Raw genomic sequence first — 13,226 nt, forward strand, 5'->3', positions numbered from 1 at the left:
GCTGTCGGTCACATGGTCGGGTCTCCCGGTTACGCGGACCCACACTTAGGGCTGAGCACGGTTCGGTTCGGTTCGGTTTTTATCAAATTTTAAACAACCGAACCGAACCAACCATTACTCAAAACCGAACCGAACCGTTGCAAGTCGGTTCGGTGCGGTTCGGTTCGGTTTGTCGGTTCTAACTTCATCGAACTTAAACAGCCAAGCTGCCATAATCCAACAAAAGGGGGAGAAAAATGCATCTCTACATTGAATATTACAGAACATGTAGGAAGAAGACAAATAGAATGCAAGAGTAAAGCAAAATGTATAAAAACAATAAAAAGTATAGCTATTGACCCATTCTTTGCTCTCGAAGCATGCCTCCCGTCGACTTCTCTATCTGCTTCAGGTTGTCCATCAGAATCCCTTGGTCCAGAAAACTTCGTGAACTTTGAGCCATCAGATTCACCATCCTACAGTAGTTTGAGGTAAAGAAGGACATGAACCCAAATAATTGGAGAAGCTAGCTGATGGCATAAAGACAGGCAAAAATTAAAAGAAGAGGGTTTTTTTGTGTTGGGTCAACGAGAATTTGCTGGAAGTTAGCAACATGAACGCAAGAGATGAAGATTAATGTTCTCAAAAATTAAGAAAGGGTTAACAGAAGAAACCGAAGCCAGTGAAAGAAGAAACCAAAATTGAAAATTTGAAAGAAGGGGGAAGAACCCCTCTTTGGCCCTTGAGGTCTTCGTTAACAGAGCTCATTTTTCCTTGGCAAGCTGAGAGCTTTGTGGGTTTTGCTTCTATTTTTTAGAGTATATAGTGAGTGAGTGAGAGAGGTCAAGCTTGTCCATTTTGAGGGCATGTTTTTTCTTCTGTTTCACCCTCCACACCCGCCGTTCGCAATCCCCCAGCGAGAGAGATCAGAGGGGGGAAGTGCGGATAGAGAAAGAGATGAAGTGCGGTTTGCGGGTGACGGCGGAACTGCGGAGGGAGGACAGAGAGAGAGTGAGAGAGAAGAACTGAGGAAGGGGTGGCGGCTGTAGCGTGAGGGCTTGGATTTAGGGTTTAGGATGAGTGAACGGGTCGGGTTTGTAATGGGTACGGGTTAAAAAATTAAAAGGTTATTAGTAATGCGGTCGGTTCGGGCGGTTCGGGCTAAAAAATTTTAAACCCGACCCGAACCGATCTACAAACAAAACCGAACCGAACTGCTAATTTCGGGTCGGTTCGGTCGGTTTTTTCAGTTTGAACCGAACCATGCTCACCCCTACCCACACTACTTGCGAACCGGTATAATCTCAAAAAAGAGCGACGTGTACAGCTTCGGGGTGTTGATCTTGGAGATGGTTACTGGAATCGCAGCCGTTGGATTGGATGATGAGAAGATGTTGACGGTTGTGATGAGAGAGAGGGGGTGGGACCGGTTGGAGGAGATTGTGGACCCTACACTTCGCACGAGCTTTGATGCTGGTGAGCTGGAGGTTTTGGGTGATATTGCGGGTAGGTGTGTGGGTGACCGGCCGGGGTTGAGGCCGTCGATGGGCGAGATTTTGAGAATTATGAGGGAGAGAGTAAAATTGTAAGATCAGTATTTTGTGAGGGGCTTTTGTAAGAAAATTTCGAGAGAAAGTAGGTTTACGAGGGAATAAGTGAGAAGGTGAGGGGTGATTTCGGAAATGATGTGTAAATATATTTGTTTGGTAAAAGGATGGGACGGGTTTGGTTGCTCACGTGACAGCGACGCTTGGTTTGTATTCGTTGACGTGTTTGGGCACGTGACGAGCTATTATACATAGATGTTTAGTTTTTTTTTTTGTGAAGAAAAAAATATTCTGCCTCTAGTTGGGGTTTTTCTTGGCTTTTGATGGTAGCGAGGTATGTGTGAGGTAAGGAAGGATATTAGTATAGCTATAAATTGTTGTCTCTCTCTTAGATTGGACAACATTTGAGATAATTAAGGGTTAAAAAGGAATTCGTATGATAATCTCAAATTAAGCAATCGATATTCACTGCTAAAAAATAAGGTATCCTAGACGGGAAATTCCGTCTAGGATACTCAAAATTTCGTCTAGAATGGGTATTCTAGACGGAATTCCGTCTAGAATAGCCGTCTAGAAAGTTTCCGTCTAGGATACATTATTCTAGACGGAAATTCCGTCTAGAATACATTCTAGACGGAATTCAAAACCATCTAGAATACATCCTAGACGGATTATTCTAGACGAAAATTTCCGTCTAGAATAATATATCCTAGACGGAAAAGATTTCCGTCTAGAATGATTATTCTAGACGGAAATTTCCGTCTAGAATGATTATTCTAGACGGAAATTGTTTTTTTAATTTTTTTAATTTTAAAAAGGTATCCTAGACGGAATTTCAGCATCCTAGATGGAATTTCCGTCTAGGATACTTGCTACAGTGTTTTTTTTTTCAGAATCTGCTTTTGGGTCATGTACACAATATTGAAGAACAACTAAATTATATTCATATAAATTAATTATATATATTATTAAAACAAACAATTACAACATTAAAGTTCCAATACTAATTCAATATACATATAAAATATAAGTTTCCCGACATTACAAGCTATTAGATACTTGAACAATTTACACTTTTTTTCATGCTAAAGTTTCCCCACATTACAAGCTCACCCCTAAAGTTTCAAAACTTTTAATGTAGTGCTCTAGCTAATAGCTGATTGAAGTCAGATCCTGCAATATCTTTGACATTTGAACCATTCTTGTAAATTTTGAAGGCCGGCGTTGTGCTAATGTTCTCTGACTTTGCTAAGCTTCGGCACTCTTCTATATCCACCTACAAAGATATCATAAACTACGCATTATTCAAAATATCTATGCATAAAACCATAAAAGAACAAAGAATAAAGCAAGCCATCTATTCGCGCAATGATGGTTTAAATAGTCCTGACAGCTAATTATTTCATTTTACATGTTTGAAGAACAAAGATTTAACCTAGAAAAGTTCAGAGAGTACATAGCATGAAAAGTATAAAATTATCATCAGACTTCTAATTGCGATCCTTACCTTGATACATACCATATTGGATTCCAAGTCTCTGGGTGAGCTGAAGAGGAAAATTCAATTATAAACAATACAAATAATGTGTTAAACACACTAAATAAACACAAAGTTATAGCATTATAAACTTACAGTTACTCATAGCTCAAGTATATCGTTGTTCTTATTCATTTTTCAGTTTCTTTTTCTTTGTCTGATCTTTGGCACCCATTCCTCCCTCTTATTTGTTTGAATATGTGTAACCTGCACCAACATATGTAACCTGCACCAAAGATAAAAACAGCAAATTAAATATGGGTAAATAGCTCAAGTATATGCAAGAGATGTAGACATATAACAAGCAATGCAAATAGCATACAACTCTTAAGTTTTTTTAATATCTAAATAAATAAATTCATAAATTTGTGAGTTGCATATAAACTAGTGATGCTTAGCATACATCAAAAGAGCAATCCAATTAACACATGTTTACATAAAAAAGAATCAGCAACATATCAATGGTTGACCTGTTCTAGTTTAAATCCTATTATATAACAAATATTTTTTTGTTAATTTATTCAAAAAAATAATGGTTTTAAGTGAGACCTTTGGTTTTCATTTCTACTAAATAATATAATAAAATTTAACCACAAGCATGCTTTGGACAAATGGTCTGCCGGCTCGACGCCGCCGCCGCCCTTGGACCTGGAGCTCAACCCCTCCATCCTCACGCTCGTCGCCAAGCTCCTAATTGCCGGCGACGACGCTGCCGAGGCCGAGGCAGAGGGATCCTCTCAGTTATTTTAGAAGGAAGTAGATAGAGAGGGGAGAGGGAGGAAGAAGGGTACGATCACGGCCGACTGTGGCGGCGGAGGAGGAGATGAGGTGGCACGCGGAGGAGAGGTTGTGGGAGTTCGGGAAGGGGTCCGGTGAGGAAGAGAGGAGGCGGGAGAGGTGGTGGAGGCGGAAGGGGTCCGGGGAAATGCCTTCGACGTTGAGAAGGCAAGTCCCTGAGCTTGGGCTGAGCCCTGGTCCAGATCCAAACTGGTCTTGGAATCTTGTAAAGAGATTCTTGAGGTGAATCTCCATGAGAATGACACTAAAAATCAGTTGAAATACTGTAAGATTCAAAAGTTATAATGAGTGTAGAATCAATATTTTGCAAAGAAGAACTCAGTTTCTTAGCTAGACCCCGGAAGTATAATATAAATAACTGCAATTCCAATGCAGATTACAGAAAACGTAGAGCTAAAAGATTGAATTTTTCATTTCAAACAACTGAATCCCTAAAGATCCTCAATTAAAAATCTCTATAAAGTGAATTCGAAATGCTAAGAAAAACCTAAATTTCTCTGAACAATGAAAGCACCCAATTCAAGGGGAGTTCCATTTCTAGTTGGCGTAATCAAAATCGCTAGACATGCCCAAAAGACAGGATTTTTATGCTTCAAGGAGTGAATTGAGATTGCTCAACAACATTATGAACATAAAAAATCAGAAATCTAATGAGAATGAGAAAAACCCAAATCGAAATGAGGCTGAGAGAGCACTCACCAGTTAGCTAGAATCAACAAATCTGCTGATGTGCACAAGATGAAAGCCTCCGAGATGTTGGCTCTGGACTCGGGGGAAGCCGGGGGTCGTCGGAGGGCTGATTGGGCGGCGGAGGGATGTCGGGGAGGCGGATGGTGACTGCGGTTATGAAAGGTGGCAGGTGGAGCGGCGTTGCTGCTGGTCGGAGGGGTTGACCGGGGTGGGAGGAGCGGCGGTGAGAAGAGGAGAGGCGGCTGGTCAGGTGTTGGAGGGTGAGCGAGGCGATGGTGGTGCTGGTCATGGAAGAGGAGCGGTGGAGGAGCTGGTGGCGGACGGTGAAGGTGATGAGGAGGAAGGGGATAAAGGGGCTGAGGATATGGGGATTTTTGGGTGAAGGCAGGAGAGAGAGAACGAAGATCGGTGTTTATTTTGGGTTGGGGGAGCGGGGGATTTTCGATTTGGGGGGGGGGGGTTTTTTTTATTTTTTTTTTTTGATGAGCCAAAACATCCTAGACGGAAATTTCCGTCTAGGATGTATCCTAGACGGAAATTTCCGTCTAGAACACTTGGTTATTTTAAAAAAATAAAAAACCGTCTAGAATACTATTCTAGACGGAATTTTCCGTCTAGAATGTTTTATTCTAGACGGAATATTCTAGACGGAACATTTCCGTCTAGTTTAATACATTCTAGACGGAAAAAATTCCGTCTAGAATATTCCGTCTAGAATACTTGATTTTCTACTAGTGATTACTATATATTAATAAGATTTCATCAATATCAATTAGTTTCTCAAATTAAGAAATTGGTATTACTATATATTTTCTCTCAAGATTTTCATTATTTGTTGCAACATATTCTATAGGTTTTCAGCTCATATGTACGTATTGTCTACACAGCTATATATAGACATGAATATAAATTTCTTCTCAAGCATTCAAAAATAAAAGAGAAATTTCACCAATATGTATTTGAGAAGCTAATTAATTTCACCAATTGTTTTTCTTCCAAACAGCAAAAAACTGTCAGTAGTTAGAATAAGTCAAAAGTTTCTCTTAATTTAGTTTAAATGTACTTATTGCATTCATTGACTAGTTTCAAAAACTTAACTGCGTATAAAATTCGCGCATTTTATATTGGATTAGTGTGAATTTAGTCTATGTGCTTTACATATAGTTCGAAATTCTTCAACTATACCTCTCATGAATAAAGAAACATTCATACTAACTGTGCTAAAAAAAATTCTCTTTATAAGGTTTAACTGTTTAAGTGTGTTTACGGCATAGCCGTGGTCCAAAGAGCAAATTTATTGCGAAAAGGTAACAGTGTAACTCTTAGTAGATTTTTGGTGAGTACGTAATAGTTAGTACAACTTGAATATTTGGAAAAGTTGAAAGTTAGAGATGAATCAAATTGAAATTTTTCATTCAATTCAATTTAATCTACCATAATCTAAAGATATATAAATATATATATAAAGATAAAGTTTTAAATATATGATAAACCAATTACAACTATTCCCTCATGCATTAATGTTAGATGGTGCATTATTTAATTTGTGCTAGGAGATAATGCACGTCTTACTAACTATTCCCTCATGCGTTAATGTTACAGTCTTTGGTAATATTTTCAGAATCTTTGTGCCAAATGGGATGACAATTTCACAATGTAAACTTAATGCATGAGGGGGTAAGTAAGACATGTTGTGCGCCGCGGAAGCCTCGAATAGCCAAAACAATAGCACACACAAGAACAAAATAGACCACAATAGACACAAGCCAACCAATCACAGCAAGAACACAAGATATACGTGGTTCGGCAATGTGCCTACGTCCACGGGGCAAGGAGGGGGGAGTTTCACTAATCAAATCAAAGGGGAATACAAATTAGGGTTACAAATCTTACCCAAAACCCTCAAACAAGATCACTTGATCTCTCCAATAGACTCCAACAAAAGAAGCCCTAGAAAATCCCCTTTGGCAGCTCAAAATCTCCCTTGCATAAAACCCTAGAACAGATTTGGGGTTTATATACAAGTTACAAAGAAAACGGGTCTGGAAAACCAACTTAAACCCAAAACCCGATAGTCGGTCGACCGCAGCACCACTGCCGGTCGACCGCAAAATATCCCGAGGTCCAGTCTGCTCTCTGGACAATTCGCGGTCGACCGCAGCGCTTCGTCCGGTCGACCGCCCAAATTCCAGAGGCACACTAAGAGTTGTGTGCACATATCGGTCGACCGCCCAACTTCCAGAGACATACCTCTGACTTTTCACCAACTCTACAAATCTCCACCTCGGCGAACGTTTATCCCAAAACTGAGCCGACACCAAAACACCCCCAATCAACTTCAACCGGCTGCATCTGCAAGACTGCCTACGTATCCTCTTGCCCAAGGAATCAAGCCGAACGTAGTTCATCCAAATGGCCGCCAACGGCCTCAACAACGAAGAATGTTCAATAAATTCAAACAGTGACCAAACTTCACACCTGGTACAACTTTGGTCAACATATCAGCAGGGTTATCCTTAGTGTGGACCTTCTCCAACGTGACATCACCATCATCTAATACGTCACGTACAAAGTGAAATCTGACATCAATGTGCTTCGTGCGTGCATGGTAGACTTGGTTCTTCGCCAAATAGATAGCTGACATACTATCACAATGTACCTGAATGGTCTCCTGTGCAATCCCCAAATCATCCAACAAGCCATGTAGCCACAAAGCCTCCTTCACTGCTTCAGTCACCGCCATATATTCCGCCTCCGTAGTAGAAAGCGCCACTGTAGACTGAAGAGTGCATCGCCAACACACCGGTGCACTAGCCAATGTAAACACATAACCTGTAGTTGACCGACGCTTGTCAAGATCTCCAGCATAGTCTGAATCCACGTAGCCAATACAATTCTGCCCTGCCTCATCATTCTTCGCAAATATCAACCCAACATCCACGGTACCCTTAATATACCGTAGAATCCACTTCACGGCCTCCCAATGCCCCTTCCCGGGGTTGTGCATGTACCTAGATACCATGCTCACGGCCTGTGACAAATCTGGCCTAGTACACACCATAGCATACATCAAGCTACCCACTGCGCTGGCGTATGGAACCTTGGACATGTAGTCCCTATCCTCCACTGAAACTGGTGACATCAAAGCTGAAAGCTTAAAGTGGGGAGCTAATGGAGTACTCACCACCTTGGTATTACCCTCAAAACTGAATTTCTTCAGCATCTTCTGCAAGTAACTCTTCTGTGTAAGCTTCAATCTCCCCTTCACCCTGTCTCGCTCAATCTCCATACCCAGTATCTTCTTAGCTTCTCCCAGGTCCTTCATCTCAAATTCTGATGACAGCTCCTTTTTCAATTTCCCAATAGCTGAAGTATTCCTGGAAGCTATGAGCATATCATCAACATACAATAACAAATAAATGTGCTCACCATCCTGTAGCTTGCGCATATAAACACATGGGTCATAAGGGCTCCTCATGTATCCTTGGCCAATCATAAAGCTATCAAATCTCTTGTACCACTGTCGCGGTGATTACTTCAGTCCATAAAGAGATTTCCTCAATTTGCACACCAAATTTTCCCTTCCTGCAGCTTTAAACCCCATAGGTTGTGTCATGTAGATCTCCTCGTCTAAGTCTCCATGTAGAAAGGCCGTCTTCACGTCCATTTGGACCAAATCTAAGTCCAGCTGTGCCACCAATGCCAATAGTATCCGAATCGACGAATGCTTCACAACGGGTGAAAACACATCGTTGTAATCAACACCTTCAACCTGTGCATATCCCTTGGCAACCAATCTGGCCTTATATCGAATGTCCCCAATAGAAGATCCCTCCTTCTTAGCATACACCCACTTGCAACCAATAGCTTTCTTACCCTTAGGTAGCTGTGCAAGTTCCCAAGTGTCGTTCTTCTGAAGAGATTGCATCTCCTCCTCCATAGCATTCCTCCACCTAATGGAATCAGGACTGGACTCTGCCTCCCTGAATGTGGCAGGAATCAGATCATCAACGACCTCCACCGATAAAGCATATGCCACCATGACATCATCATATCTCGCTGGCCGACGAATCTCTCTCCTCGGTCTATCTGCTGCAATGGACCCCTGAGCATGACCCTGCTCCTGAGCCTCGCCATCCACTGTATCCCCCAAATGCCCGACTGTCATCTCATCTCCTCCCTGTGTCACCTCTGTAGGAGTCTCAATGGGAACAGTGCCAACTGGAGTGGGTGGAGTCACATCATCCTCCACCTGCTGCGATATCCCTCCTGTCTGATCTTCCTCCACCTGCTGAGGAACTCGAGGCTTCATCATGTACGCCTCATCGAATGTGACATCTCTGCTAATGATCATCTTCTTGTCTTGTGGATCCCATAATTTGAAACCTTTTACACCTTCTCTAAATCCCACAAAGATAGCCTTCCTTGCTCTCGGATTCAACTTCCCATCACTAACATGGAAATAAGCTGGACACCCAAAAATCCGAAGAGTCTCATAATCACTAGCCACAGAACCAGACCAACGCTCCAAAGGAGTCTTCCCCTATATCGCAGTGCACGGCAACCTGTTAATGAGACGGCTCGCATAAACTAACGCCTCGGCCCAAAAGGATCTAGCCAAACCACTCTGCGTCATCATACATCGCACCTTCTCCAGCAAGGTACGGTTCAGCCTCTCTGCCACCCCATTCTGTTGCGGTGTCTCTCTAACTGTGAAATGCCTTCTAATGCCGTGATCCCGGCAAAACTGCAGAAATGGATCACTCTTGTACTCTCCACCATTGTCTGAACGAAGAGTCTTCACCTTTCTACCTGTCTGCAGCTCCACTTTCTTCTTCCATTCCACAAATATATCCAGGACCTTATGTTTATGCTTCATGGTATATACCCAATTCCTCCTGGAATAATCATCAATGAAAGTGACAAAATAATTTGCCCCACCAAGCGATGTGTGCTTAGAAGGGCCCCAAACATCTGTGTGAATGTAGTCTAATATATCTTGGGTGTTGTGAATTGCGGTGCCAAACTTCACTTTTGTCTTCTTCCCAAGTATGCAATGCTCACACAGCTCCATCTTGCAGGTATTTGCACCTTTCAATAGCCCCTGTTTTGCCAATGACTGAAGGGACTTTTCACCTGTGTGTCCAAGCCTCATGTGCCATAGTGTGGTAGTGTCCTCCTCTGTGGTGATAGAAGCAGCCAGACCCCCTGTAACTGTCTTTCCCTTCAAGTAGTATAGGTTGCTTTCCCTGACACCTCGCATCACCACCATGGACCACTTCATGACCTTCAAACTAGCATCCTCTAATATCACTCTATAACCGGATGCCTCCAAAGTCCCAAGAGAAATGAGGTTCTTCGTCAACTGCGGCACGAACCTCACATCTTTCAATTCCCTAGTCACCCCGTCATGCATTCTGATTCTGACTGAGCCAATCCCACTAATAGGACAAACGTGATCGTTCCCCATGAGCACCACGTCTCCTCTCTTCAACTCCTCAAAGTTGGTAAACCAATCCCTCTTAGGGCAAATATGAAATGTAGCTCCCGAATCAAGCATCCACTCCGTAGAGTCGGCATAACAAACTGACGGCAGTGCGGGACAAGAATAACCGGAAGAATCTGAATCTGAAATGTCGCCAACAACCTTAGCAACATTCACCTCTGAAGCTTGTACAGCTTTCCCCCTTTGCTTCCCGGCTCTATCCTTCAACTTTGGGCACTCATTCTTCCAATGTCCCTCTTCTTTGCAAAAGGCACATTGATTTCTACCAACACTTTTATGGCCACCCCTATTCTTCGATTTTGAGCGGTTGAACTTTTGACGGTTTGGAGCACGGCCACGAACTGCAAGTGCATCACCCGATGCCTTCTCGGAGGGCTCACAATCATTCTTCCTCAGCTCATAATTCACCAATGCCGAGGTCACCTCCTTGTAGCTAACTGTAGTTCGCCCATTTATCATAGTGAGAACAAAAGTACTAAATTCATCATTTGGCAACGAACACAATAATAACATTGCCTTGTCTTCATCCTCCACCATGATATCAACATTGGCCATATCCGAAATTAGCTTTGTGAAGTCGTTAACATGCTCTCGAATGGAAACTCCCCTCTTCATCTTGAATTGGTAGAACCTCTTCTTCAAGTGAAGCCGATTCTCAATGCTTTTTGTCAAATATTTTTCATTGAGCGTTTCCCACAATCTCTTTGCTGAAGTCTCGTTCATCACATCATAAATGAGATCCGGTGTTAGGCATGACCGAATAACCCCACAAGCCCTACTGTGCATTTTCTTCCAAACCCTATCATCAATCTCCTCGAGTTTCTCTTGAAACTCAAGAGTCTCCTCCAAATTTTGTGCATCCAAGGCATCCATTACTTGACACCTCCATAAATCGAAGTTGATCTTGCCGTCGAACTTTGGGACATCAATTTTAGTGTTATTGATGCTCAAATTTTGGATCGCCTTTGTCAAAGCCGACCCCGATGTACTAGTAACACTTGAACTAGCCCTGCTTGTATCACCCATATTGTAGATCTACTCTTCAAATAAGAATCCAACAGTGAATCCTTCGAACAAAACTCCCAAATCTAACCAAACCCTCAAACAAGATCACTTGATCTCTCCAATAGACTCCAACAAAAGAAGCCCTAGAAAATCCCCTTTGGCAGCTCAAAATCTCCCTTGCATAAAACCCTAGAACAGATTTGGGGTTTATATACAAGTTACAAAGAAAACGGGTCTGGAAAACCAACTTAAACCCAAAACCCGATAGTCGGTCGACCGCAGCACCACTGCCGGTCGACCGCAAAATATCCCGAGGTCCAGTCTGCTCTCTGGACAATTCGCGGTCGACCGCAGCGCTTCGTCCGGTCGACCGCCCAAATTCCAGAGGCACACTAAGAGTTGTGTGCACATATCGGTCGACCGCAGCTCCACTGCCGGTCGACCGCCCAACTTCCAGAGACATACCTCTGACTTTTCACCAACTCTACAACACATACATCATTTCCTCTAAGGTTTAATATTTGTCCAAACTTTAGAAGCTGTCGGCAGCCTCATAACTAATTCATCTCATCATCAATGAAGAGCAGAATAAGCAGCTCAGTAAAGCACAGAAATATAATAATAATAATAATAATAATAATAAAATGAATAGAAAGTAGTACAAGCTAGAAGCATAAAAATGGGACCATGGAATTAAAAATGTGATTAATGGAGGGCTCAGTCTCTATGTCAATGGTAAAGATTTTGACAGTTTACCGGCCAAAAAGATTTATCAAAGAATATGTCAAAATTAAAAGTGAAGCAGGTTTTTGTCATTGTCCACTTATTTTTTGTATCCTTTTACCATGCATTAATTGCAATATTTTGGGAAGTGATGCTGACCCCTTTCATTAGATTTCTTGAACTATATATTTTATGATCTTTACCCTATTCCTTTCCGTATCAATCCAAACATTTCACATTGAACAGAAAAGACTACTTTAATATTGATAATAAACTCCCAAGTGGCATTAGTTGATTAATGACCAAGAAATTAGCTGAAACTATTCAATTGCAAGTGTCTTACATCTCGGTCATGCTAACCTCAAATTTGCATGTCTACAGCCTGTTTTAGGTGCATAACAAATCAAAATTCCTCATCATTTAGTCCCAGAAATATTTGTGTGCGAGAATCACTCAAATAATAGACCATGTTCCTAAATTTGGAAAGAATTTAGTACAAGTTGCACCTTTCATACAGTTCATGGTTAGTTGTAAATGTAGTTATATCATTGAGAAGTATATATACAGAGAACATAAAGCACAAGCTCACAAGGACAGAGAGGAATTCCTAGCTGGCCATTGGAACGCCACAAGAGAGAGGGCTCTTAGAGTCAAGGTTCTTTTGTATACGTGCACCTTAAATCAGTCATATTTACAAATTTATTCCCAAAACATAGTATCCGCAAAACTATCTCCATTTCATTAATATTCAAAAGGATAGCCCTCCAGATCTAACGTTATATTGTAATGAACGGTTAGGGATATTTCTTACTCTCCTCCATCAAATCAGCTCAGACCTAACATCAAAGCGTCTAACAAGTAGTTGTTGTGCGTGGCGGTAGCCAAAACCAAACCGATGTGATTCGAGAAACCAAACCAATCGTCGAGAGAGAATGACACAAACAATTCAAAATAACGGCACAAACTCAAACAACCAATTTTAACGTGGTTCGGCAAGTTGCCTACGTCCACGGGGCAAGAATGGGATGAGGTTTTCGCTAATAGAGAAGAAGAGTACTGTTGATGTTAAATATCACACAGCTAAATAAAGTCACTGAGTTTGCAAGGGGTCGCTTTCTTCTTTGACTTTATGCCTGATTCTGGACTTAGGATGATTGAGCAATCTGCACACAAAGAGTCGTAAGAGGCGGGGATAAACTCCCTGTGGTACCTCCTACGATCAAGTCAGTTAATGAACTTGAGCTTGAGTGGAATAATAGAACTGTGTATTCTTTTTTTTGGGGTAATATGTGCTCTCGGGGTTTTAGATTGCGAACCTTTTAGATCACCCCCTCTTGGCTATAGCGAATAGCATCTGCATATATAGATGATACCAAGGGAAGATTGGTCACTTTGGTCATACAAAACGGTGACAACCAACGCCGATCCTCCTCCAGCAAGG

The 13,226-nt window shown here is 41.9% G+C and overlaps 1 protein-coding gene and 1 long non-coding RNA gene across 2 annotated transcripts in view; one reads left to right on the forward strand and one right to left on the reverse strand.

The window, feature by feature from the left end:
• Positions 1–1,715, forward strand: part of LOC109819590 (probable receptor-like protein kinase At4g10390) — a 2,320-nt gene extending 605 nt beyond the window's left edge. The window contains exons 3-4 of the mRNA XM_020385357.1: positions 7–39; positions 1,257–1,715. Of these exons, the coding sequence (XP_020240946.1) occupies positions 7–39; positions 1,257–1,568 (345 nt within the window). The 3' untranslated portion in view covers positions 1,569–1,715. The remainder of the gene's footprint in view (positions 1–6; positions 40–1,256) is intronic.
• Positions 2,561–3,220, reverse strand: LOC109851179. The gene is made up of 3 exons (XR_002249701.1): positions 3,160–3,220; positions 3,034–3,073; positions 2,561–2,802 (listed from the first exon to the last, which is right to left on the reverse strand). It is a non-coding gene; the product is annotated as an uncharacterized LOC109851179 (long non-coding RNA).

Source organism: Asparagus officinalis, chromosome 8 (assembly GCF_001876935.1).
Source record: "Asparagus officinalis chromosome 8, Aspof.V1, whole genome shotgun sequence".
In the NCBI taxonomy this organism is placed as follows: domain Eukaryota; kingdom Viridiplantae; phylum Streptophyta; class Magnoliopsida; order Asparagales; family Asparagaceae; genus Asparagus; species Asparagus officinalis.